The 27,351-nt window shown below is 40.1% G+C and overlaps 4 protein-coding genes across 7 annotated transcripts in view; 1 reads left to right on the top strand and 3 right to left on the bottom strand.

Moving 5' to 3' along the window:
* The first annotated feature begins 695 nt into the window (after positions 1-695).
* LOC103363107 (protein regulator of cytokinesis 1-like) lies at positions 696-6,229 on the top strand. Of its 2 annotated transcripts, none has more exons than XM_008289720.1 (14): positions 696-839; positions 1,526-1,658; positions 2,191-2,313; positions 2,407-2,640; positions 2,717-2,887; positions 2,983-3,132; positions 3,261-3,408; positions 3,508-3,644; positions 3,737-3,832; positions 4,119-4,265; positions 4,394-4,504; positions 4,758-4,865; positions 5,127-5,300; positions 5,788-6,229. In XM_008289720.1, the coding sequence occupies exons 1-14, from the start codon at positions 829-831 to the stop codon at positions 5,857-5,859; spliced, it is 1,815 nt and encodes a 604-aa protein (XP_008287942.1). In that variant the 5' UTR covers positions 696-828; the 3' UTR covers positions 5,860-6,229. The 2 variants fall into 2 exon arrangements, with proteins under 2 accessions (XP_008287942.1, XP_008287943.1); XM_008289721.1 differs by having other exon boundaries at positions 5,127-5,233.
* Positions 6,230-6,382: 153 nt separating this feature from the next.
* On the bottom strand, positions 6,383-9,713 carry LOC103363109 (ubiquitin-associated protein 1-like). Its single transcript, XM_008289722.1, has 5 exons — positions 9,591-9,713; positions 7,815-8,462; positions 7,364-7,534; positions 6,609-6,710; positions 6,383-6,517 (listed from the first exon to the last, which is right to left on the bottom strand). The coding sequence occupies exons 1-5, from the start codon at positions 9,711-9,713 to the stop codon at positions 6,383-6,385; spliced, it is 1,179 nt and encodes a 392-aa protein (XP_008287944.1).
* Positions 9,714-10,501: 788 nt separating this feature from the next.
* clpxb (caseinolytic mitochondrial matrix peptidase chaperone subunit Xb) lies at positions 10,502-21,625 on the bottom strand. 2 transcript variants are annotated; one of them, XM_008289723.1, is made up of 15 exons: positions 21,355-21,625; positions 20,767-20,843; positions 19,532-19,692; positions 19,304-19,418; positions 17,653-17,807; positions 17,368-17,527; positions 16,194-16,235; positions 15,360-15,536; positions 15,060-15,224; positions 13,927-14,015; positions 13,289-13,453; positions 12,878-13,177; positions 12,328-12,420; positions 12,127-12,233; positions 10,502-11,996 (listed from the first exon to the last, which is right to left on the bottom strand). In XM_008289723.1, the coding sequence occupies exons 2-15, from the start codon at positions 20,819-20,821 to the stop codon at positions 11,906-11,908; spliced, it is 1,875 nt and encodes a 624-aa protein (XP_008287945.1). In that variant the 5' UTR covers positions 20,822-20,843; positions 21,355-21,625; the 3' UTR covers positions 10,502-11,905. The 2 variants fall into 2 exon arrangements, with proteins under 2 accessions (XP_008287945.1, XP_008287947.1); XM_008289725.1 differs by lacking the exon at positions 16,194-16,235.
* A 3,417-nt stretch (positions 21,626-25,042) lies between these two features.
* The window catches only part of LOC103363111 (gliomedin-like), an 11,986-nt gene continuing 9,677 nt past the window's right edge, over positions 25,043-27,351 (bottom strand). For both annotated transcript variants that reach the window (XM_008289726.1, XM_008289727.1), the window contains 9 exons: positions 27,239-27,328; positions 27,057-27,149; positions 26,862-26,942; positions 26,688-26,780; positions 26,507-26,587; positions 26,151-26,210; positions 25,908-26,033; positions 25,663-25,813; positions 25,043-25,537 (listed from right to left, as the gene is read on the bottom strand). In XM_008289726.1, the coding sequence (XP_008287948.1) occupies positions 25,075-25,537; positions 25,663-25,813; positions 25,908-26,033; positions 26,151-26,210; positions 26,507-26,587; positions 26,688-26,780; positions 26,862-26,942; positions 27,057-27,149; positions 27,239-27,328 (1,238 nt within the window). In that variant the 3' untranslated portion in view covers positions 25,043-25,074. The remainder of the gene's footprint in view (positions 25,538-25,662; positions 25,814-25,907; positions 26,034-26,150; positions 26,211-26,506; positions 26,588-26,687; positions 26,781-26,861; positions 26,943-27,056; positions 27,150-27,238; positions 27,329-27,351) is intronic.

Raw genomic sequence — 27,351 nt, forward strand, 5'->3', positions numbered from 1 at the left:
AATATAAACTGGCAGAATATCCTTTAACTGTCAGAGATGCAAAGCAGAGGCGGATCCTGACCAAATACAGACCACAGTGAAGCCAGTGAGGGAGGATGACACATATTCGTGCCAGCAAAGCATACTGAACTGAAAAAGGAGGAACAATGAACCCTTGTGGATGACACATCAAGGGGTGTTGAAGACATTTGTGCGTGCGTGTCCTGCTTCAGTGTTCATCATAGCTTTTTGGGGTTTTTTTGTCAGATGTATTGTTGAATACATATACCCAATGTTTTACATGATGGTGAAAAATTATATATTATTATTATTATTATGGTGCTATGATTAGTTTTGTGACGAATTCCCCACCTGCACTGAAAACTGTTTGAGTCAAGCAGGAAATTAATTAAATTTTTAAAAAAAACAAACAAAAAAAAAAACCTCGGTGACATACTGTTAAACACATTCAGTGAAAACCTGGTGGGTTACCTGGGTAATGTTGTAGTCGTTACAGAAACATTGAACAGAATTTAAACTTCTCAAATCCATGTTTCTTTCGGGGAAACGGGTCAGCCTTTGTCTCAGCTGAAGCTGGTGCTGTCCCCGCCTTAAATAAACAGTTTACCGAGACAAGAAAAGACGCGGCGCTTCCTGTGACGTCTATTTAATCAGCCAATCAGAGCGCAGACGTTGTTTCGGTGCAAATTTCAAACGTAGTCGACAAACGGACGGAAAGCAGGACAAGAAGAGGAGCACCGGGACCGAACCAGACCGCTCCTTACCTGGGAACACAGCCCGGGCGTCAAAGAAGATTGCTTTTTAATACGTTTCAGTTGTCTGAACAACATGAGAGTGAGGTTCGTACTAAATAAATTAATTAACTTGTTTAATTTGTGTATTTCGTTAGCATACTTCCTGATTAGCCTGTTGCACACCGTTAGTATGTTCGGGCCGAGTCGTCGTCTGTGTTTGTTGCAATAACTTTTTTGAGTAATTCTGATTTTTTATTTTTTTTGTTTAGGTTTTGGTTTTGTTAGTAACCTGCGCCTTATGACATTTATTAGACGTTACATCTAAAGTTGCATCCACAGTTTAGCTGCCTCTGGCAGCTAGCTAACATTAGCTTGATCCGTCGACGAGCGGGTTGTAGCATCTAACGTTAGCTTTTGGCTACTAACAGAATTTGCTACAAGGGCTGGACAATTATTAATGTCAAATCGAAATGAAATGAGCAAATTGCAAAGGCTCCAATATAGTATATATGGTATACAGCACGTCTGACTCAGGTTTTGACCTGTTGAGTCAATGGCTTTTCTCCTTGACAGCCACCCTTTGATGGTATTTAACATGGTGATACTCCATCACATGTTTTAAAGCTATTACACAGTCTTTTGAAAGTCCTATTGCAAAAAAAGGCACCAGGATTTCCCTTAATCATCCAGCCCTAGTTGATTTTAAGTTCTTTCATACTTTGCTGATTATACTAATGTTAGGTGTTTCACTCCCAGAACACTAACCATCTTGATCACTTGTTTTCCTCCAGTGAAGTCCACGCAGCAGAGTCTGTTGCCTACATGAACAGGGCAATGGTCAGGCTGCAGGATATCTGGGATGAAATTGGGATTCCCGAAGAGCAGCGTGTGCAGAGAACCAATGATGTTAACAAGCACATTAAAGTAAGTCCCACATCAAGGAACAGTACTCTGAACAAAAATATGAATGAAAATGTTCTTCTTTTCATACTTTAAAGTTCAATCTTATTGCTATGGGTAGAAAAGGATTCAATTTAGCCAGTCGTGCACTAAAGGTTTTCAAGCTCTTCATCTGGTGGTAAATTCTCCACCACTAAGTTATTCCACGCCCTACTCAGCTGTGGCATTAAAAGACAGTGATCAAATGGTGTGACCAGTACACACACTCCTTTGACCCGTGACTATGAAAGGCCACCTTAAAGTGCAGCTTTATTCAAGTGACACGACACGACAGATCAGTGAGAAAGACAAGAACAGGCTGTTGGCCTGCTGCATGTCAGATAGGGCTGAAGCCAGGTACTTAAACAAACCCTACATTTGTTGTCTTATTGTTTCAGACAGCATAGCAAATAATGCATATAGTTCAATAAAATATTACACGCCAAACTTATATTTTTGTTCGGTATAATTAGAGTCACAGAAAACTGACCTAACAAGCCATTTTCCTTGCCCACAGGGTTTGCTGGACCTCATGATTGCTGAAGAAGAAGGCCTCAAAAAACGATTACTGACAAGCATAGAGTCTTGTCGTGAAGAACTTAACCTATTGTGCGCTGAACTTCAGCTGCCCCCCTTTGAGGTACAGTCTTATTTAAAAAGGGTGTAGTTGTTTCTTTGTTCATGTCTAGAAAATCCTAATGTGTTGGGGCTCACTTCTTGGCTTTGTTTGCAGGAGGAGGACGGCTGCACCATGTTGCAGATGGAGAAAAACAGCCGCACACGTCTAGAGGTCATGATGGAGCACAAGAAGCAAAGAATGGAAGAGCTTAAAGGCTTCACTGTCAAAGACCGCGAGCTGTGTGATATTATGTGCACTACACCCTTCAGCATTGACCACAACGCCGTTCCATCACTGAAGCAACTGGAAACCTATCGTGCCTACCTGGATGATCTGACCAAAGAAAAGGTGTTACTCACACTCTGCTTTCGTAACTGCTTCTTGCATTTTGTTATTGGGTTTGTAACCAGTCTTACCATTTCAGGAGCGTCGTCATGATGAGTTTGTGAGCATCAGAAAGGAGATCATTGTATACATGGATGATCTGGAGCAACAACCAGAGACCAGTTTTGAAACGGATGTGATGTGTGAGGATGAGGAGGAATTTTGCCTATCAAATGACAACATTGCAGCTCTGAAACTGCTCCTCAGTCAGGTGAGTTTTTGACATTCGCCTCAAGATGTTTGCTAGTCTGCAGTATTGTGTGTACATGTGATATCAAATTTGGTGTATGATTTGTCCTCTTCCAGTTACAAGAGCGCAAGGCTGCAAATGAACTCCGTTGCCTAGGTTTCCGTACTAAGATCCAGGAGTTGTGGGAAAGGCTTCGTATTCCACAAGAGGACAGGGATGCCTTCGCAGAGCATATGGAAAAGTCAAAGAAGAAAAACATTGAGGCAGTAAGAAATTGACCTCATGTGGTCATTTACAATAATGATAAATGATTTAAGATAATGGAGTCGTGTTTCACCAAGCATCTCTAACTCCTCCATATGAATTTGTAATGCTGTGCATTGTGTATTTCCAGCTCCAGGTTGAGGTCCAGCGTCTAGAGGTGCTGAAGATGCAGAGCATGAAAAGTGTCGTTGAATCCATCAGAGCTGAGATCACCCTTCTGTGGGAGAAATGCTTCTACAGCCAGGAACAGCAGGAAGCCTTTGTTCCATATCATGACGGTGATTAGCTGATGTTTCATGAAAACTCCCTTACACTGAATCTAAGCAACACATGCCACAAAAGGAATGGTGGTCTCAATGCACGTTTTCCTTGCACAGACGATTTCACCGAAGAGCTTCTCAACCTGCACGAGGCTGAGGTCAGCATCCTGAAGAAGTATTACGAGGGCCACCAAGAACTCTTTGAAGGAGTTACAAAATGGAAAGAGAACTGGACCCTGTACTTGGAACTTGATGTAAGTATTATCCTCCTTAGTGTAGCGTGGATGCTTTTAAAGCTAAGTTCTCTCGGTATGGTAAGGTGATCCATATGTGCTTCCCATTTCAGAAAAAGGCTAATGACCCCGCACGGTTCAACAACAGAGGTGGGAACCTTCTGAAAGAAGAGAAGCAGAGAAGTGACCTGCAAAAAAGTTTGCCTAAGGTAAGGAAATATTGATGTTTTCTGTTTATCCGGTAAATATGTAAACATGATTATATTGTTAGCAGATGTCTGCCAGTAGGAGAAGCATGAGTTTTACATGAATTGGCACTGAATCTGATGTGGGGATGTTAAAACATTACCTTAGTGTGTAGTTTTCGTATTTGATTGTTGCGCAGCAGAGCTTGACAAAGACATTTTAGAAAACTGGACTGTAATGTTGTCTGACAGTCAATTGTCAATCTGTTAATATGGCAACAAGGTCAAATAAATGTTTTGTTTGTTTCAGCTGGAGAAGACTCTGAAAGCCCAAATTGATGCTTGGGAAGAGCAACACAGCAAGGAGTTCCTGGTGAATGGACAGAAATTTCTTGAGTATGTGCAGCAACAGTGGGACCACCACCACAGTGAAAAGGAGAAAGAGAAGCTGGAACGGGTATGTTATTGTTTCTGGAGTTTTGTTTTGTTTTTTCCATTTTTTATTTTTTTATTTTTTAAACTGCACCTTGCATTTCCCTGTGACAGAAATACGAATATTTTACATCCTTTTTTGTGTGTAAACAGCAAATGAAGAAAACGAAGCAGACGCAGGAGGATATGTTGTATGGGACGGTAATGAGAACACCATCTAAAAGGCGTTTAGCAGGAACCCCCACACCTGGAAAAGTAAGAAAGGTAAGACGCTCCTGGAGTTTCCTCAGATTTATTAGCTGCAATTTCTTAATTCACTTTTGAACTTATGGCAGAGAAAGGGTTAAGGAAAATTGGGGGGGAAAGCTTATGGTCGACTTTCAATAGTTTTCTTAATGTACTTGACCGTTACATGAAAACACGGTGATTATGTGTGAGAATGTCCAACGACATTGATTTGACTGTACCTGGATTAGTGAATGAAGAGCTCACCCTTCTTTTTCTTCTGTCCATGCAGCTCAACGGCACCTCGACCATCTCCACTCCCAACAGCTTTCTTAGTTCAGGCCTCGGTGGAACCATGTGCCATTCCTCCATCCAGAAACCGCCTCTGTCTGCCAGCAAGGTAGATTCACTGTGGTAGCTGTGAATCATCTCACTGTGTGTTTTTTTGACAGCGATCAAACCATTAAACTTGGATTGGTTGGTTCTGTATCTGTTGTTTTTGTTTGTTTGTTTGTTTTATGGTAATGAGGCTAAGCTTGAACTTCTAGTTTCACTCCTAAATTATTGTCTTTGTCCACTGTCGTTATTGTCCTTTTCTCAAAAATTGCATTAAATGGAAGGTCTTGCTAAAAACACATTATCGTTGTTGGTTTTGTTGTAGGGTCTTGGTTTGCGAACGCCTGGACATGGAAAGACCCCGCGTGCACTAGACCGAAACAAGGAAAACATCTCCCATCTAAATAGAAACACTCCAAGTGGCACTCTAAGGTCTCAGGATACTCAAGATCACACCTTCACCTTTAACTCAATTGCTGCCTCCTATACGGATTTTGCGGTAAATGGGGGTTTTCCATTTGTTTAGTCTTTAACTACACAAAGTCCACTGAAGTACATAGCTTATATGTGACCATCATTTGCTATCAGTGTTGTTCTAAGACAGGATTTTGAAAAGTGCATTTTTGGACGTGGATTAAAAAGTTGTAGAAACTACTGAGTAAATCTGAAGGAATGTCTTTGTTGCTATGTAGACATGCTCAAATTTGTATTTTGCATCCAAAATTCCCAACTTATATACTTTTGAAACAAAGCAAAATATCAGTCAAACAATAAATGACATTATGACAAAACTTTATTAAAAAGATTTGAGCCACCTTTAGTGTTTTGTTGACTATACAGTAAAAACCTACGTGACTGAAACATGAAGCAACTTTAAAAAAAACAACCAAGTCTGCCGTATCCACCAACATACCAGACTCTGTGAATGTGTGTAAATTGAAACCTTTTTTTAATATAAACAGATGAATTTTGACTCTTCTTTACAGAGAGACCTCACAAAGGCTTCTAAATCGAATGTGAAGTCGGGACTGTTGAACTCCACCGTCAGCCACCACTGATTGTTCCGAGGAGCCGCTCCACACCGAGAGCCGTCCAGCGCCGCGGTACTTTAGTGTGGATTTCCGGCAGTGGACAGGAGAGAACTTCAATGTAAACTTCTTAGAAAAGTGTAAATATTTTAATCTGTGTCAACATTTTGAATCTTTTTACTTCAGGGTTTTACTGCTGCAGCAGTTTCTTCACTGTATGTATTTCTGTCCCCTCAAGTGATTGTTTTTTCTTTTAGGGTTACAGCTTTTCTAAAGGACACACATTATCTAAAGCACTACTTTGTTTCAAAACAGTAGCATTTGGCCAATGAACTGATTTTCCTCCTATTTTTTTCATTTTATTTTTAACATCACGCTGTAAATAAACGGTAAAAAAAAACCCTATGTGTACATTTTTGCCTCTTCTTGAGTTGCACATGTTTTATGTCCACTGAGTCCAAGTAAGAACTCAAAGGCAGGATCAGTGGAGCGTTTTCACTGGATATGTGAAAATCATTTTCTGTGTAAACTAGCAGATGGGAAGGTGGACTTTTTAAGCCATGCGTGTCATGAGTTCCTCAAGAGCCCTCTCACGGTGATTTTCATGAACAAGAAGCACTTCTTTGATGGCACTTTGCTGGAAGCCCATCTCATTAAACTGAGTCAGCAGGCGCAGGAACTCGGCAGCCTGAAATCAGATTTTAAGTGTTACTGACACATCAGGTTAGGATGAGCTGTGACTGTGGTGCTGCTGCTTCTTTGTATTGAGCTGGACTCACTTTGCTCTCACAGTTCTGAAACATCTCCAAGGCCTCCTCCACTTGAGCTTCATCATAGCCCAGCTCACACAGGCGGTCGCTGGCAACCAGGTACTTTAAGACCTGCCAGAAAATAAAGTTCAGGTTGACATGCTGGGACTGGAATAAAGTACATCACCACCCTGAATTACATGCATTTGTAGGTATATTTTATCATTTTTATTGCTTAAGCTATTATTTGTATTTAATATATGACATATATTATAGGTTCCTTAACATGTTAACTATTCAGGATAATTTATATTACATATGATATTTAAATCAGTCAGGTAAGTTTATATTTTATATACTGTCAGGTTTTAAACACAATATTTAACTTACTCAGGGAAATAATGCTGTAGGGTCTTGACCTCAATATTTTAATTTGTTGAGCATATTGGTTTAACAGCCGTCACTTCAAATATGCTACATAAATAGTGACTTCGCTTGATAAATATTGACATTTAGCATTTTTGCATCTGTTGTCTTCTTGTTTAACTGTTTTAATTGTTGTTACCTTCTGGCTATCCTGCCTTTGCTGTGTCAAAGCATTTTGTAAACCTTGTTATTATATGTGTACTACTGCTTTACAGACGATTAATAAGCTGTTTTAATTTCACATTGACAGCTACCTGTGTGAGTTATTAATGCAAATCAAAAATATTTTATGGATGCTTTGTTGTTATTCATCCAAAATGTCATCAGTCAACAGCTTATCTCCCAAAAGTAGAGCCTACCTTGTCTGGGCTCCTGTAACCAGTCTTCTGCAGAGCCAGAATAGCTGTGCGTAACGGGTAGCCCTTCTCAGTGATGGTTTCCAGTAGCTCCCTCTCCTCCTGACTGAGTGCTGACAGAAGCTCTGTTGCAGAGTCAAAGAAAACTCCACGAGAGCCACTAGTGGTCAGGACCTGATGATGAAGAGAGAAAAGACAAAAAATAAAATGAATCATAAACGACCTTTTAATGTGTGATACACTCTCAAACACACTTGTGAAATCTAATGCAAGCCTGTACCACAGCTCTGCCATTCATTCTACTTTTGTGAAGCTTCTCCATTTCAGGTTTAGTGATTATTTTACTTTATGTTCGATGCACATTACATTTGTTCCTGATGTTTTGCCCTTCTCATGTATGTTAATGGGGTGGATTCAGTTATATTTCACAGGTGTATATTTTCCTCAAACTCACCTTCTTCCTGGGGTTTTTGACAACAGGCCCTGCAGAGGAGGGTCGCTGCTGCTGCTGCTGCTGCAGCCTGGATGGAGAAGGACCAGCAGGTGGTGTGTTTTGGGAGAACCGTCTGCCCCCAGAGCTCAGTGAGCGCTGCCTCTTCTTGCCGTTCTTCTGGCCGTGAAGTAGGGGGCTGCATTGCTGCGACCTGTGCTGCTCCAGAGCACGCAGAGGCTGTCTGCAGTCTGGGAGAGAACCTCTGTGGCCTCTGAGTGACTGAGGGGAACCAGGCTTACAGTGGTGAGCAGCAGGACCGAGGTGCATGTCTTTGACCCTGGAGACGGGGTCTTTGGGTGCAGCACTCCGGGGCCGTTCTCTGCTCTTGACGGGGTGAGGTGCATCTTCAGTGGACGAGCCTTCCTCATCTTCATCGTCGGAGTCAGATATGAGGAACTTGACGGTGCGATGGTGCAGCCAGCGAGCGTCTGCAGAGTTGAGGCTGTGGCTGCGGGGCCGGGGGCTGGGGGCCCACGGATCGCTGCCCCTGCGACCGACCCTGTGACTCTCCCGAGGGCTGCTGAACATCAGCCAGTAAGGCGGGCAGGAAGGAGCCTGACAGACTGGCTGCTGCCCGGTTAGAATCCATCTCTCCAGGTTGAATCCATACTGCAGGAAAAACAAAGAACAAAGAGATTTTAGGAAACAGAACTCTTTCACAGCACATGTGTTACTAATAATATTAACAATGGCTGAGTTGTTGTCAAGCGCTCCAGTAAACCGTGACAGTGCGTCTGCGAGCCAAGAGCCTGAAACTCATTTGATCATTTATACATTTCCAACTAGGACATACCGAAGCAGGCCTATAAGCAGAAGTATAACATTGTACAGGACTTTAAAAAGCACAATTTTGAGGAACTTGTACTTTGAGTATTTCTATTTTATGCTACTGTATACTACCACTCTACTATATATTTCAGAGGGAAATACTGTACTTTTTGCTCTACTAGATTTATCTGACAGCTTTAGCTACTTTTAAGATGAACATTTTTACACAATGCTGGTAAAATACAACTAATTTTCAAGTTTAAGCCAGCGGGTCTCAATCTTTTTGGCTTTTGATGACTTACAAAAAGCAGTTTGGAGTTGCGATTATAACTTAGATGTCTATAAGTTGTTAACAGCTCCACTAAATGGTGATGTTAGATAAGAGAAAAAACTAAAATTAGATTTGTCGATCAGAACTTTGTTTTTTTTACTTCAATATTTAAACTACACTTTGCTGACCACAATTATGTATTTTTTACTTAAGTAGGATGTTTACTTGTGCTAGTCCTTAGGTAAAGAATTTGAGAACTTCTTCCACCACTGTCTGAGAAAGTAGTATAAGTAGGATGCAAAAAAACAATCTAAGCTTTCCAGTAAGAACGTAATGTGATATTTTTGGTTATTCTTTGACACTGACAATCCTTCATTACAGCATCACAATTGCCACTTTCACATTACATTTACATTATGTTGTTTAAGGAGAACATCCCTATTCTACACTGGATCTGTGTCAACAAATGTACAACAGGATTAAAAGTAGATCCGTTAAAACCAAGTATTCTAAAGTCTGGATTTTCAAACAATTAAACTGAAGCATAACTAAGAAAATAAATGATATCCAGCTCTTGTCAGGCAGATATTGCATAAGTAAGACTACATAAGTGTTATAACATAGAAAGTTAAAGCAGATAAACACAAAGAAAAACATTCAGTTTAGCAAATATGTGTATGATCACTTAGATGTGTAACCTCAGTTTCCTTCATTGTCCGGCGGCAGTTTGGTACAGTGATGTCCGGAGCTGTCAGGAGCTGCACTTCCTCCTCCAGCGGACCCAGACAGGTCTGAAACGGGACATCCTCCAGAAAGTTCATCGTTCACCACAGCACACCAACAAATACGCTGCATCAGGAGAATCACAGTGAGCTCCTGTGGTTTTTAATTACAGGCCACATTTATTTTTTTGCAATTTCATAATTTCTTACCTTTTCCAGGAATTCTCCTCCAGGTAGGCAGACCTCTGAATCATGGACAGGTGTTTGGAGTAAATGACAGCGACATCGCCATGTGATAAACCTCTTCATCACTAAGCCTCTGACATCATCACAGAGGTTGTTTACCAATAATATCTCAGATGCCTGCTGTAATCCAGCCTGCACAGGTCCACTACACATAACAGGGCTTTGAAACGTGTGTACATTTAATAATAGGACAAAGTAATACAAAAATAACGCATATTATAAACAGCGCTGACATTAGATATGTCCCTGATCATTCCATGTGTTACTATTAACACATTCAAAATGTTTGTTTTTTACAATTTTTCTTTAATATTTTAAGATTTTTTGATTGCAGCTTTTTAAATCCATATTCAAAGCCACACTGCAGACAACAATTTCCATGTGGACTGGAAGGAGGATTATGGAAATGCTGAGGTATCGGGAAACAAAGCACAGCACGATACTTTCCAGAGATTAGCTGATTACATAAAGGTGACAGCCTGACAGTGTTGTACAACGTTAGGATGTCTCTGACATTCAGTTGTTGTTTGTTATGTGTTGTGAAGGTCTAAGAAACATTTCAGCGTATCTGCTTTGGCAGCGAACAAAATGAATTTACACCGCATATTGTGATCTGAACAAAATTCAGAGGTAAAGAACAATTTAAATTTTGTACAGAGATATACATTTTATTTATATATTTTAAACAATCACAATGAATTTGAGGGTCACAAATGTTTTCGTGGGGGGTTTACAGGTTTGTAACAGACCTCTGAAAACAAAAGCAGTTCTGAAAGTTTACTGAAAGAAAATGAAACTTAAAGCAAAGGGAGAACAAATCTAGTTTAATCTAATTTTATAGCACAGACAGCGTTTTAGAGAGTACAGCAGCGTGGTTCAGTCAGAGAGCATTTAGGTAGAGACGTGACTACAGACGTGTACTGAGGTACCATTTAGTAACAGGTTATTAACATCACTAAAGGTGAGCTGAGTTTCTGACAGTGGGGCACACACAGAGGAAATAAAAATATCTGTTTTGTTCTGAGGAGTGCTTCACAAAGCAGGTTTGGAGACTAAGCCGGTTCAACCTGAGACTATCCACCTGATAATAACTTGAATCTGGAGAATAAACTTAAATATCTGGCTTAGCGATATGATTCAGTCATGAACACTGGAGAACTACAAAACAGAACTTGAAAAGATATTTCATCAGCACTTCAAGTTACCCTGCTAACCTGCTAATCCTGCTTTGTGAAGCAGCCCTCTGATCCGGTCCTGCGATACAGAGGCCTGTAAGTAAACACATATACATTTCTTAAAGAGTGGGCTAAAAGAAGAAGCAAAACACGGAAAAATAACCATTCTGGCTGTTTAAAAGGTCACCCTTGTTTGTCACCTGCTGTGTTTAGTGTGCTGGTGCGTTATACTTCACAATATGTTCTCCTAATTAGAGGTTGTGTCATACAAACTGCTTACAAATGCTACCAAAGCAGCGTAGCTAAACATTTACAGCCCATTTCACTGTGAGCACCATTATTACAATGGTGGTAAAGAAGAAAACATCAAAATATTGATGTGCTCATGGAATATCGTGCCCTTATGATATAAGGCATTAACTTGACATGGTAACATCACATTTACACTTTTCTCAGCGCCCCATGTTTTCAAGTGTACAGTATGATCCCATTTACTTCCATTTGCTTCCCGTGCCATTACAGCCCATCACCACAACAAGAGAAAACAAATAAACTAGCTACAAATACTTTCATGAATAAAATTGCATTATCTTTATATAGATAAAATGTTAACAATCCCCAGAGATTGAAATATTTTATTAAGGTCCACCCTGTGAGTACACCACTACAGAATTAACACCTGATGCACAGGACCAAAGGTTGTTACACTCTCTCAACTTGTTCAGGTTGAAAACCTCTTCAGCGATGTCCAGAGCTTACTGTCAGGGGCTATAATAAAAGACTTGGTACCAAGCTTGGCATCCAAAAGGTTCATAGTAATCTAATGATTTGTGACAGAACGGCCTTTAGGTGAAATGCGTCACATGTGGTTCAGTTGTTAGCAGCGTCCGCCTGCCGAGGCCAGTTCTCCTCCTCAATGCCAGAGTCGTACTCCTCTTCTGTCGACTCCTTGGCTGGAGTTCTGAAATTCAAATGGAAGCCACAGTTCAAGTTTCAAACCACGCAACTATGGAGACTCAGTGTAGCAGGCTTAAGGAATCGGATCTCTAACATGACACAAACATCCCAGTTCTGTGAGCAGAGACACTGACCTGATGTATCTGGGTTGGGATTTTCCTTGAACAACATCTTTATCCAGCTCAACAGCCATGATGTCAGAGTGCGGCACCTCGAACATGGGCTCAAGAAGGAGCTTTTCCTGTGTGTGACAAAAACATTTCATTGTACATCATCAGTACAGAAAATTCAGACAAGAATAAAGATATCTTTGGCACAAAAAAAATATCACTGACCATAATTGATCTGAGCCCACGGGCTCCAGTTTTTCTCTCCAGGGCCATTCTGGCAATGGCCTTCAAGGCATCTTGAGTTACATTGAGTTCACACTGAAATAAAAAAAAAAAATTGCATATTAATTTTAGTTCCACAAATCCAGTCCTTTAAGTCTAAGCAGGTACATGTGGATAACTTTCATACAAATGTGTTATTTTCCTCTCGATCTGAAAAATGTACATACAAAGTATCCCAGACAGAGTCTCTTGAAAACTGTCAGAGGGTCAATGAATTTATATTTTATTAAATCTATTTTGCGATAAAGAGCAGAAATATGGCACAGGCATTACAACGTAGTCCACGAATGTGTTTGCAGGTATTTGAGGTGATGACGCTGCATTCTTTGGTGGACATTCCTGTTTCTCTTTGTTGGTTTGTTGCCAGACCCCTCTGCATTGCCACCCTCACTGAGCAAACACAGCAGGCTGCATTTTTTCACGCTGTGCTGTTGTCTGTCTCAACATGACCAAACACTGTACTATTAACAACTATGACAGCAGAGGCCCTTACTTTGTCCATGCTGAACAGAGCCTGGTACTGAGGCACCACAGCATTGCGAGGTTCAGTCAAGATCCGGACGAGTGTTTCTTCATCCAGGCTGTGCAGAGGAACAACGACAGGAAGACGGCCAACAAACTCTGGGATCATGCCGAACTCAATCAGGTCCCTGGCCTCTACGTGCTTAAGCAGCCTGTCCTTCTCCTCGATCTCTGCAACGGTGTCGGTCTCACCGCTGGTGTTGGCCAAGTCTGCTGCAGCGGCTGCACGGCGCCCTTTCCCCAGGTTAGAGGGAGTTCCAAAGCCCAAATACTGCAGAGATATCAAAGATGAGGATCAAGTTAGAGGCAGAAACGATAAAAAACAGGGGTGTTGGCTGAATGCCTGTTGATACAGAGTATATATGAGCTGTAATAACTTTACCTTTTCATTCTTTCTTCTACTAATGATTCTGTCAAGTCCATTGAAGGCACCGGATGCAACAAACAAGATGTTTGTTGTGTCGACCTGCACCGTTTCTCCTCTCAGTTTCCTGGAGTTTTTCTCGGGAACGTTGACAATTGTCCCCTCCAAGAGTTTAAGCAAACCCTGACAGAGAGGAAAAGAAAGAAGGTCAACACAAGTCCACTTGGACCCAGACAGGATAAGGAAAAAACACAAAACAAAAACAGGAAACTAGCTACAGTTATAAATATCAGGAAAATCTGTGGCTCCATTAAAACACATTTTGTTACTGAAATTTTACTGAGCTTCATGTCATCAGACAAATTAGTGCTGCAACAGTCATTATATTTCATATTAAAATCAAAAAATCCAAAACATCTGATGGTTCCAGCTTCTCATTTGAGAGAACAAGACAGAAAACTGAATATATTTGGGTTTTGGATTGTTGGTCAAACAAAAATAAGACATCTCAAAGATCACCTGGGGATGTGGGAAAAATTAAATGAACAGAAAAATAATGTTTATAACAAATAATCAAAGAATAATTATTTGTTGCAGCCTTAAAACGGATCGCTGTACAAAGGTTATATTTAGCTCAGCTCATGCTGAATACTGACCTGCTGAACTCCCTCCCCACCCACATCTCTCAGCTGATGGATTCCAGGCACGCTGCCAATCTTATCAACCTCGTCCAGGAACACAATACCTGCGCACGGAGCAGAAGGACAATGGTGTAAGCTGAACGTCTTACCATTACCTGAGACAGTCCCCGTCTGTGCATAAATGTACTCTTTACTTTAGGTTTCACTTTACACGATACACACCAGTATTCATGTTGAAAACATGAAAACGTGCAGAATAAACTACAAAAAAACTGCAGTTTACTTAAGTTATGATATTCAAAGTCTTTTGAAGACTCCACTGTTTCTCTTCCTGTTAGTATTCCCACAACATAAAGCAAAGTTACACAGTCATTTATGTGAAACTAAAGGATATTTATTCTTTACAAGGATTAAGTGTCACTCTGTGGTTCTACACACAAATTAATCTGGCTCCCTCATACTTCGTTTGTACTGAATTAGTATTGAGTTTTGGCAACACTAGTGGCCTGCTTATATGAATGTTAATGCTGATTAATACATTTCTTTGGCACTTTCATCCAGCGCCACCATGAGGTCAAAATACTGTTTTGTTAAATACTTGTGTTTATAACTAAAGACCTGGAACTAATGACATTCCCATCAGCCTCCAGCTGTACTTTGTGTTTCGAGATGAGAAGGAAACTCTAACAAGAAAAATGAAGGTAACTGTAGCAGGTGAAAGACATCAGCATCCATTGTGTATATAAACAAACATGCTGACATTCAGCCCAAAGCACTGCTCTGCCTCACAGTGCTCTATTGTGACTGTAAACTCTTGCTTGTTAACAGTACATCAATCTTTTAACCATCATACCATGTGTGGAACTATTTCAGACTTCCCATATAAAATCAAAATAGTAACTAAAAAGTGTTTTGTTTTTTGTTTGTTTGTTTATTTTTTTTTTACAATTGTTCATTGATTGAATGGACAGAAAAATCTATATGGTAAGAGACAGAACCGAATGCATGTTCTGTGTTACACACTGGTGCTTGTTTGAGTTCTTGTGCTTCGTGTGTTTTTAAAGCAGCCAGCTTGTTACTTAATAAACATATGGTGTGATTCTGACATTGGAAACTACACTGCTGTTAAATATAGACCCTCTGCCCACCTTGCTGTGCTTTCTCCACTGAGTAGTTGGCATCCTGCAGAAGTTTGGCAATAACTGACTCGATGTCTTCTCCCACGTATCCAGCTTGAGTTAGTGTGGTGCAATCGCAAATTGCAAATGGTACATCCAGACAACGTGCCAGAGTCTGCGCCAACAATGTTTTTCCTGTAAAAAAACAAAATATTTGAATCATCATAAAATTACCTTTAGCGAGACGCATCTATACTACAAACAAACTGTATGTTTGTCCACGTCACTGTGCGATATTCCTATTTAGGACAATGTTGATAGAACACTAACCTGACCCAGTTGGACCTAGAAGTATGATGTTGCTCTTCTCCAGTTTAATGTCAGTGTGTGTGGAGTCCAGCACCTCCCCTCCCCTCCTCTCCTGAGGTGCCTGCTGGCTCGCCTGCTGCTGCATTGACGCTCCAAGAGCATTTCCATGAGGACTGATCCCCGCAATCTGCAGCAGCTCTGCAACAACAAGCCAGTCACAGGATTAGCTCTGTGACCGAAAAGCCAAAACTGTACCTTTAACAAAGAACTTTAAAAAGGGACTTAACACGCTCTATTTGAGTCACTGTTGCATTAACAGGAAATTCATTGAAGGTGTGTGTGACAATCTGACCATAGTAACAGCTTCCATGCACAGGCTAAAAATATGCGTGCCCTGCTCGATGCCAATGTGGAGTTACTAAGTGAGGATGGCTGAACTGAAAATAGCAAAAGTCTGAATGTAGGTCACAGGGGTATCTTATCTGCATGTCAGGTCAAAGATTTACAAGATTCATTTTACTGTGTCAATTTCGGTAGCCTATTTGTATAAATGGTTAACAGGCGAAGGAGGACACCGGTCCAAGCTTAAAATGTAATCTATCGTCAGGTGGGCCTTGAATCATTAATCATGTATGATGTAATTCTTTCGACTGGACAAGACTTTAAATACGTCACTGACATATCTTACTGAGAAAAGGCAGAACAAATCTCAGCCTGAGGACTCACAGTGGCCTGTACATTTTGGCATTTGTGCAACTCACAAAGATAAACAAACAGAAAGGTGTTGATTAAGTGTTGTGACTTTTTAAGGTCACCACTGATAGAAGATAACAGTAATGAGGACCCGTCACTTACTTGTGAATCTGTATTCATCCTCTCGTCTTCTCATCTCTAGCTCTACAAGGAGAGGACGAAAGTACTTAAATCAATATTATCATTAATCATTACCGTTATGACAATATTAATACAGTGCCTGAAGGAAAGTCTGTGCAATTGTGCGTGATAATTATTGAACAAATGCCAAATAATACAGATTAGAGTTCAAGGCAAGGTACGGTTTAAGGCCACATCTGCAACTTCCTATCAGTTATCTGTGTAGACGACATAGAAGTAACTCTTGGTACGGTCAAGCTCCCCATCTGTAAACATTAGAAGATACCGTGCGATAACTTACATGGCTTAGATGTGACAAACTTGAACAACTGCAAGTGTGTTTGGTTTTGCATTAAAACATTTCATTACTGTCAGTTGTGATCCAGCATGATTACATCACCTTTATGTTCATTTTATCAGCAGCTTAATTAAAATCACTATTTTTAGATGTGCTGTAGCTCTGCCCAAAATTAACAATGTGTTCACTCATTCATCCTCTCCATATAATTGAAACTCAGTAATGAGCAGCGAAATGTGCCTTCAGACACTCATTATCATCATCGTCAGTTTGCATGATGACTCACAGCTGTTAGTTCGTGCAACGATGTGGCATCTCTAAATTGCATTGGATTGTGGGATTGTTAGCAGAAATGAGTGTGCATGTCTTTCCTGCTGCTTGGTAGAATTTTGGGGGAAATTATGCAGTGAATACATTAACACACTCAGAGTCTGGACACAGAAGTAAAAGACAGTAAATATGGTGCATTACAGAGTGAATGAGAGTCTATAATTCTATCTTTAAACAATGTGTTGAAACAATATTTTAAATATAGTAAGAACATAAGGTACGGCATTTTTGCCATTTCGTATTACAGGCCCTGTTATCTGTCAATCCCTCTCACTCGCTGTCCTGAATGCTGCCCAGAATTAGGTTAACCTCAAATGTATTTCAGTAAAACAGATTTCGTCTAAACACAGGCGACACAGAACATGGACTTTGATTTGGACCATACTGTTATCCACATCTAACTGCAAGTCTGGTTTACTTGTGCAATATGTCCATCATTATATTTTAAAAGTATAACAGGAAAGATGTTTGAATCAGTTTGTCCAGATGCCAGATGAAGCAATGTGTACAGAAAACACAAATACTGACCACGAGGTGTTAAAGACGGCTGTTTTTCGACCTCCACCTGCTGTCGACTCCCAGCAGGGATGTTGTTGTAGATGCGCTTGTAGTGATTGTATACTGCAACAGCCAACACCTTTTTTGCATAAGACTGGCCAACAACGTACTTGTCGAGATAGGCGTATATCTGGGGAAAAAGGGAGCCAATTTATTCTTCACAACAGCACAAAAGCATAATAAAGTGACCAGAATGTGTAAAACTACAATGACAGTAATTTTACAGCAAATTTATTCCCTGCTACAGTTTCTCACCTTCTTGGGGGGAGGGGGAGGTTTCTGTGCAAATGCCAGTTTCACTGCCTCCGCAGCAGATTCTGGCTCTTTGTTTAGCCCTTTCTTAGAGTCCGTCTCAGACAGGACCACGAAAAAGTGATGACATTTCTCACATTTCACAAATCGTGTTGATGCTACAAAAGAATACACAACACAGACAAAGCTCAGAATCTGAAACTGTGGTTAAAAGAAACTTTAGCAGATATCTTTTTAAGGTTGCAGAATAAACTGACTAATATAAATGTGTAGAATGTCAACATGATGAAATGAAAAATACTTTATTCATCCCAGAAGGGAAATTCAATTGATGATGATGCTCAAAGTAACAGTTTTCATACTGAAGCATTACACTGATATTTGTTTTTTTTTTTTTTGCTAAAATAGGACAATTCTATAATTGATGTTTTTTTGTTATTGTTTTTTTAAATGTACTTGTACAACAAGAGCTTTAGCTAGACACAAAGCCTCAGCTCTATACCGTTAAGGAAGAGCATCAATTTAAAAAATAAATATCTCCATACATGTGCTGCCAAGCCCTTCCTCTGGTGCAATAAAGTTGCTTTCAAGACAATCAATTGCTCTTTTTTGCAGTGCACGTCTATGTTTAAATTTCTTTGTCTTTAATTAATGACTGATGACTAAACTGAATTATTACTTCACTATCATCAGATGATGACAGACTGCTGCTTCTTTGTAAGGTGAATCGGAAAATATTGTGTGTAACTGTGTGTGCATAAACTGAACAAAAACCAGAGACAGTCTGAGCCAGTAGACATCTACTATGAATATCACAGTCTCAGTATTGATTAATGTTCAGCTAACAGTAAGCTGTGTAAGCATGTTTCTTTTTATAAAGACGCATTTAAACATCGTCCACCTTGTTCCTGTGGTCTACAGGAGAACATGAATAAAATTACTATTAACAGCACAAACGTACATCACAAGCCAATCTGTAACCTGGAAAGTTAATGTCAGATTATTTAAATAGCACACTGTCATTAGGTGGACAGGGCAGTCATGCCAGTGGGGGTGTGCACTCGTGGCTTCTAGTTGAGGTTACTCATTGTTGGAAACTGTGTAAAATTCCCCTCATTCTGTTGTCTGCGAGGTTTCATCTATCAACCCAGACACAGGCCTCCAGACTCACACTGTTATTGTCACAACACAAAGAAGAAAACAGTCACTGGACAACAATGAAACCAACATCTTATAATTTACTTGTATTTCTCTATTTTGGCAAACCGAGGCAGAAAAACAGTCAAGGTGCTTGTTTGTGGGACACTATTTATTTGCTGTGTTTACACTAGTGCTTAGTCATTAATGACACTGTTTTCACCTGGAGACAGCACAGCTTTCATGACTCATCATCACCATTTCCTTTCCCTTTTCTCAATGTCTGGCTCACAACCAACAAATGCCACCAAAACCTGCTGCTGACCTCTACTTGTGTTGGCTGAGTTGTGTTCAAGTTCAAGAAAATACCTGTGTGTTGACAATATTATCTCAATGTCATGTGTCTTTAACTTATTCCTCTTAATTCCTGGAGTTTTTAAAGAAACCTTTCACCCAAAGTATGCTTCAGAGCATCTGTCTAGGTAAACAGTTGCTGAAGAGTAATGTGTTTACTCACATACAAAGGTCTCTACATGTGTACACGGGTCTCCACATTTAGGGCAGCGGAGCTGGCTTCCACCCTTGCCTGATCCTCCAGAGCCAGACAGTCTCTTCCCCTCACTGATGCTTTTCTGTGTAAAGAAAACTGCATTAGCACGTGTGAAATTACAATATCACCATCTACTCCATCTATAAGGTGATGTGGAAGAAGGTTGCAAATGAGATTTATTCTCCAAGAGATTACCTTTCCACCGTCGCTTCCACTGTCCTTTGTTGTTCCATCTTTAGAGGCATAACAGACAGCAGTCTCTGAAAATGACCTCACACGTACCCGGGGAGGCAAATGAGTTTCCCGAGACCCCTGACGACTCAGAGAAAACAACTGAATCCGGGAGCATGACAGTCCTGTAAGAAAAAAAACCCCAAATAAACAAAAACCCTTTTTGATTTCTAGAAATAACTAGTCTTGTGCTCAAATTAATTTACAATGAAGGTGATTTTAGGTGATGTGATTTTTTTGCCTACACAATGCATTCTACCCTGAAAAATAATAAGGCAACAAGCAAACAGCAACATAATGAAAAATGTCACATTCGATCATGTTTGTCTTGTTATCAGACCAGGCACCAATCGTTATCAGTCGATCACCACAAAAAATTATACACTTTAACAACTGACAAATTGTTTTGCACATTTCTGAAGTAAAAACACTAAACACTTTGTGGCTTAAGCTTTCCCAGTGTAAGGATTTGGTGAAGCTGGAAAAATACAAGACAGTAAGCTGCATATTTCTGGTTGGTCTAAACGAGAAGTTTGGACATTTGAGGGTGTCTCACAAAAATTTGAGAAACTATCCTTATTTCATTTTTACAAATGTATGTCATTTAAAAGGCTATTTAATTAAGTGCTTAATCGAATCAGCAAATTAATACAAAATGAAAATATTCATTAATTTCAACTCTACACGTGGGAAGAGACTTTAATTAGTTGACATCACATCAGATGAGTCAAAACTCAACATAATGGCTTAAAATTGTGTTTCTGTCAGTTAATCAGTACAACACCTCATTCTCTGGGACACTATGTCCACGGTAATGTACATGTGCTCCAGTGGCCACATGTTTTTCAACCCTGGACCTCATGTAATTTATGTGAAGGTCTCAGCGAGAATGGATGATCTAACAGGTTAGCTTAGCTAAAGCTACATAACTCTAGTTTGTGTTTTGCTTTGTTAGTCTAAAAACTTTCTTTTTTTTAAAATCACAACTGTACGACTCTATGAGAGGCTGTGTGATGTAACAACGCTGTCCTAACTATAGCTACCAAACTCTGACTTTCCCACCTGCTGTTGACATTAGCTACATAACTGTCATAACAAACAGCACTCTATGTAGGCTAGCCGGAGACCTACTTAACAGCCCTGAGCAAATAGCACAATGTCATGCTCAGCTGGCACGGCGTGTACTTTCTCTTTCTTACCTCTGTGGGCTGTGTTGAGGAACAACCTGGCAGCCGAGGTGCACGGACAGGACATCTCTGTCTTCTGTGTCTAAATCCTGTGAATGAACATAAAGTTAGCTCCGTGCACTGGCTAAATTAGCCTATAGCTAACACCGAAAGGCCAGTTACGTGAAACACTGCATAACTTCAACGTCACTGTTAGCATTAGCAGGTTATTAACTGGTCGGGGTGGTCTTCACTGCTGCTCACAACAGGGGAAATTGTTCAAACAATATTACATGTTTTGACTCGTAGAGCTATCGTGGCTAACCAAGTACATCCAGCTAGTGCTAGTGCTGTACGGCAAAATAAACAACGTAGCTAGTTAGCACACATAAATAACTGTTAGCTACTTAAGCTAGGCCCGAGCCACAGCCACCTAGCGTCTCTGCCAGGGGGAATGACAAACAGCTCTGGCTGGACGGACAGCCGAAGCTGCACAGTGGTTGAGCAGAGCGGCTTCCCCCTGCTAATTAACTGGGTTAGCAGTAAACACAGCTAGCTTAACACTAACGGTACAATAGCAAATAAAAAGAAAACAACGTGTGACGAGCTAATTTTACTCACAGTGCACGATGAAACCAGCCGCGTCTTGACAGCTCTCTCGGAAAAAACAAATTTGCTAAGTCACTACAGCTGTCGCCTTCTCGTTGTAATGTGACAGGTCAGTGTGTCATGCTAATGTCAAAGTCTCTATTGCATGAATGTGAAAGAGTGGCTTCCTTTAGGCCGTTATTTCCCAGGTGGGACACGACCCAAAGTGATGTAACGCTGCTGCTGTGAAGTAGGTTAGGTCGGATGCCCGGCTAGCTGGCTAGCCCTGCCTGTCGGTACAGTAGCTAGCAGATCTGACTCAATCAATGTAGGCGGTGTAAGTAACATGGAAGCTGCCTGCATGTTCATGCGCTCTACACCCATCCAGATATTTACAGATCTCCTGAAACACGGAGCGACTGCTGCTCCGTTCAGGAATACCTCGTAATATGCGCCACTGACTGGGGTGTTGCGAAATTAGGTTGCGTTTGGATGATCCTCGTAAATACCTCACAACGATTTGAACTTGGACGTTCGGGTTTGAGGCCTCAAAATGAAAAGTAATGTAAAACACTGGATCTCTTTCCCTCATCACCTACCACAGACATTTATTCAGTGCATCACATAACACACAGCTTTTAGGTAGGATTATTATGATCCTTTTGCACATTTCAAAGTGTTCATTATGCACATTCCTGTACAATCTGTACCGCTGTCCAGCTTACATATAACATAGAAACATATAGCATATAAATATTATGTATTCATTTCATAATAGCTTTTACTGGCCACACTTGTTCCTTTCTTGTTTCTGCTTTTCTGACTTGCAAAACTTGCTTTTTAGTCTTTTATCCTTCCTCATTCCTCCTTTGTGAAAACCTCCTTGGCAATAAAACTGATTCTGACAGCATTCTAGATGTGTTTGTTGTGACAGTTTCTTTTGGAATCACATGGTGCTCTTTTACTCTTTATCTAAATAAATAACATTGCAGTAGAGACAAGTCAGGTGATCATAACCAATTCAGTGGGAAACTGATTATATGAGAAAAGTGAAAAGAAAAAATACAGTCTATTACATGGAATACAGAAAACAAGACAATGGAAAAAAAAAAAACACAAGAAAATGACAAAAGAAAAAAGAGAGAAAACTGTGTTTGTAAATCTATGTCGTGTGTGCCGTATTCATGAACAGCTGTATCATGATAATTGTTATGTTCAGTGTTGTTTTGTTTAAGTGTCTGTTTGTGACCTGCAGTCACACATTGTGCAGCTAGGGGCTGCATGTCCCTTTTCATTGTTGTCTACTTCTGTGAAGTCTGGGATGAACAAGTCAAACTGTTGGAAGTATTGCTGTTTTATATCTTTGTGTTTGTCACACTTTAAGATGAAGTGCATCTCTGCCTCCACCTCAGCTGTCATGCAGTGACCAGAGATTCTTTATGCTTGTTGGTAGATGTTTTTCTTCTCTGTGGCTACACTGTGGTCACTGAATCTGTCTCTGCTATCTCTGACAGTAAAGAGATATTCTGCCAATTTATATTATGGTTTTGGGCCAGCAAGCACTTGCAGCCAAACATATTGGGTTACACCACATATACACCATTCACTGATAGATCTTAAAAAAATAAGTCTCAGCAATCTTAAGCTATTATAAATGGGTATTTATCAGATCTTGTTCTCAAATCGTGCCCTGGCAATTTAAGTCCAAAAGGCAGTGAGGTTGTGTAAATGAGATTTGTTTCACCTGCTATGGAAAGAAGTCTATAATTTATATAAATACAAACATGTAGCAGCATTTTGTTCTGCGCTTCAGATCTCCAGTTGCCTCTGTTTTATACCGACTAACTTTAACCTGTGAACCACAGACGCTCAGGACTCTTCTGTCTGATGACAGCAGCTCGTTGGCTGCATGTAGGACCAGATCCACTGGAGCTATTAAGGATTCAGCCAGTGAGTATTAAACAGCAATAAGCTGCTTTATTTTCTGCAAAAAGCAGACATGACTTCCCTCTGATTGAGTGATCAGAATGGTATGTCTATGAAGAGTTGTTCCAGCTGACACCATTTGACATTTTACTGTCTGATCTTGTAAATTGTGATTCTACTTTCTTTGCAGCAGAGGAAAGATCAAAGATAGATGACAGAGGATGGACCACCTCTTTAAATTGATTGTAACAGGGTGAGTCAAGGCCTGCAATGACACCTTATATAGATGTACGTTTTAAGTCTTTAAACTAACTCGAGGCTTTTTCTGTCCCTGAAGAGAAGAACTCAGTCCTGCCATGTGGTCTGCTAGCTGAGGATCCAGCTTTCAGAAAGTGTGCGTATGACGTCAATTGCACCGTTTTTGTCATGTCAGACAACCAGCCACCATCTGTGCATTTATGTCATCTTCAAGTTTGTGTTATAAAAGGGTCTCCACATGAACAATCCATCCACCCATTATCTATATACCACTTAATCCTCACTAGGGTCGTGGGGGGCTGGAGCCTATCCCAACTGACTTAGGGTGAAGGCAGGGGACACCCTGGACAGGTCACCAGTCTATCACAGGGCTACACTTAGAGACAGACAACCAAGCACACTCACATTCACACCTACAGACAATTTAGAATCACCAATTAACCTCAACATGTTTTTGGACTGTGTGGGAGGAAGCTGGAGAACCCGGAGAGAACCCACGCTGCACAGAGAGAACATGCAAACTGCACACAGAAAGATCCTGGTGTCCTCACCTTGACGCGAACAGGCGACCTTCTTGCTGCGAGGCAACAATGCTAACCACCATTCCACCTTGCAGGCCTCCACATGAACTAATAATGCTGAATCTTTTTTTAATTTTTAATCTGTGACAAATTATATAGTGAAACTGAGGAACTTACATCATGTATCTGCAGTGCATCTTTTAAACATTTCTTTATATCGTCATTTTGCCATTGAACAAGAAGAATCAATTTGAACAGTCAATTTCAAACTGGGGTAACACTTCTTTTTGTCAAAATGAACATGTTTTTAATTTTGCTTTTGTAAAATCACAAATCAGTTGATGCTCTGTGGATCTCAACAAATCTGGACTTTTCCATGTCATACAATATCCATACAGTCGTCCTCAAATTTATTCATACCCTCCAGTTAAAGAAGGAAAACCACAGCTGTCACTGAAATAAGTTGAAATTAACAAAAGTAATAATAAATAAAAAAATTAATGAAAATCATGACATTGCTTTTGAATTGTGGTTCAGCAGAAATATATATATATATAAAAACAAACAAACAAGCATGATGGGACCCATAAACTAATATTTTGTTGAGCCAATCACTGCAATCAAGTGTTTTCTGTAACTCTCAATCAGACTTCTGCACATGTTGACAGATATTTTGATTTTGGCCCGCTGCTCATCAGCAAAGTGTCTAATTTGTCCGAGATGGTTTTGTTTTTTGAATTATTCTTTTCAACCAAAATTCAAAAACAATGTTTTATTTCACTAAATAATAATGTCGCAATTAGTTATTTAAGTGACTATTGTGAATTTTGCCTTTTCTTTCATGGACGGGTATGAATACATTTGAGCACGACTGTATGTGTCATCACTGTAGATAGTTTCAGGCTGTGAAAATCCAGCACTGCGATCTCTTGGTATCAATACATGAACATCAGCAGTCAATAATTTAGTTTCACATATTTATTGCAAAAACAAAATATATATATATCAGGTCACTGTTACAAGAAAAGTTAGATTTTTTATTTTTGTTTTAGTTCTGCTTGAGTTTAACTCTGCAGGTTGTCACACTGCTGTTGTCCCACATGTACAGAAGCTTTCTGTTAGGATAGTATGACAGCATTGCCAAGATGCCATTAGCTGGCCTCAAGTCAAAACTCGCATCCACAGGACTCTCTTTCTTCAAATCAAAAGCATACGTCACCCTTCTGTCGCTGTCGTCTGTAAAATACAAGACCCCACACACAATGAAAGCGTTTCCTGCTTTAGTTGTTGGGTAACCAGTGTCAACGACAGACTCCACAGAGAATGTGTCAGGGTCGAGCTTCGCAACCATCGTGTTGTCATCTGTGGTGGAAGCATAGATGACCCAAAGTCCATTTTCATCCACTGCAAACTTGAAGTACGTCTTTGAGTTGCGGAAAAGATAAGTCAGGCTCTTATATCTGCTGCCGGGCATCATCAGAGTCTTTATTCTCCTCGTGTTCAGGTCAAATCTATAAAATCAAAACATCGATCGTGAGCAAGGTTATAAGCTGAGAACAAAACTCACTTGAGATGTGAAGCTTCTCAACATGAGCACGTTAATAAAGTTCTAATTGTACACATATTTAACACTTACTTAATGAGTCTGTTTGTTCCTGCGTTGTGGAAGTAAAATGAGCTCTGATAAACAACATGACCACAGCCCTGGTAGAACCTCCTGATGTCGATAGTTTTATAGTTTGCCTCCTGAAAAGCTGAAATGTTCCTGGACTCTGCCAAAACTCGACCTGTTGGAGAAATGATTCAGCGTTAAATCCGAATCTCAAATAACTCACAAAACTCTGTCATGGAGGGAGGATTTCTGGTCACTGTATAAATCACCTGAGAAGTGTTCGGCCAGCCAGTATCGACCGTCATCCGGCTGAGATGCATCCGACATCCAGGCTCCAAAGGTGCTCTGCATTTTGGTCGACCTCTCCGAACATTTAATAGTTTTAATCTTACATTCTAAACGAACAGAGAATACTTTAGTGTTTAAATAAACTGTGTGGTATATTCAAATATAGACATACAAATAAACAACTTGGATAATCAGACATTTAATTTAACAAAAAATGTTCCCACCAGTTTTCATTTGCATGTCAGTGGTGGTCATGTTGATGTTATTGGACATCTGCAACGAGTCTGAAGAAAAAGGAGGAAGAAAAGGGCACATTTATATTTTTATTAAATGTAGAAAGAAAGCTGATTTTTATTCTCTTTGTAGTTGAAATAACAGATGATCAGGACTCAGTAGTGTTTGTGTAGAGAGGTTATAAATCAATATAGCAAACAGATTTCAGTTTAAATGAAATCGATATAACAGCATGTTAAAGATGATCAGTGGCCTTAGAGAGAAAAGAGGAATTCTTGAAAAGCAAAATCTTGACATGAGAAAGTCAGTACTGAAACCACATGTGTTACACATGGCAGATTCTCACCACTTTTCATGGGTTTATCAATAATGTTTCCACTGCTGTTGAGAGCGTTTCTCTTCTGATCCGGTTCTGCAGACAGTGAGGCTGTAAAATGAAAAGAAAAACATAAATACATTAGACACAAGTGATTCCAGCATAAGATACAAAAAACAAGTCATTTAATTCAGAACTCTGTGTTTCTTACTTGTTAATAATGTGATTGGTGCCTCTGTAGCATTCTGTCTTTTAGTAGCATTTGAGGTGTGATGGCTGTTGTCCTGATGAAATATTATTGACTCTAAAAAACAAAGTCGTCGATTTAACAACTTTTCTCCACATAGTCAAAGTTAAAATGGTCTTTATGGTCTTGTTGGTTTACCAGATTCCATTTTTGTGTCCAGTCGTTCCTTCGAGTCAGCAGCACTAAAATCGTCTCTGTTTTGTTCTGCATCCAGTGTGGCTGTAGAGTGAAATGACGCGTTGAACATTACAGTGCAGCACTTTCAATTTGGATATAAGCCACAGAAAGCGAGGAGGTTTCAAAGTTAATAATTCACTGCACAGGATTTCCTACCTGGAAATACTTTTGCTGGTCCCTCTGTGGCATTTTTATTGTCATTATTATTCAAGGTGTCATGGCTGCCGTGTTGATGAAATGTCACCAGCTCTAGAAAATGACAAAAGCATTGGATTTAATGTGTTTTTTTTCTTCACATTTTCAAAGTTTGACTTGTCTCCACAGTCTTGCTGGCTTACCAGGTTCAATGTTTGTGTCCAGATGTTTCTCAGAGCCAGCAACACTGTGAGCATCTCTGGTGTTTTCAGCTGGACGTGATGTTGGTGATTCTGCAGAGAAAGATAAGAGGTGG

This window comes from Stegastes partitus, unplaced genomic scaffold (genome assembly GCF_000690725.1).
Source record: "Stegastes partitus isolate 25-593 unplaced genomic scaffold, Stegastes_partitus-1.0.2 Scaffold633, whole genome shotgun sequence".
In the NCBI taxonomy this organism is placed as follows: Eukaryota; Metazoa; Chordata; class Actinopteri; family Pomacentridae; genus Stegastes; species Stegastes partitus.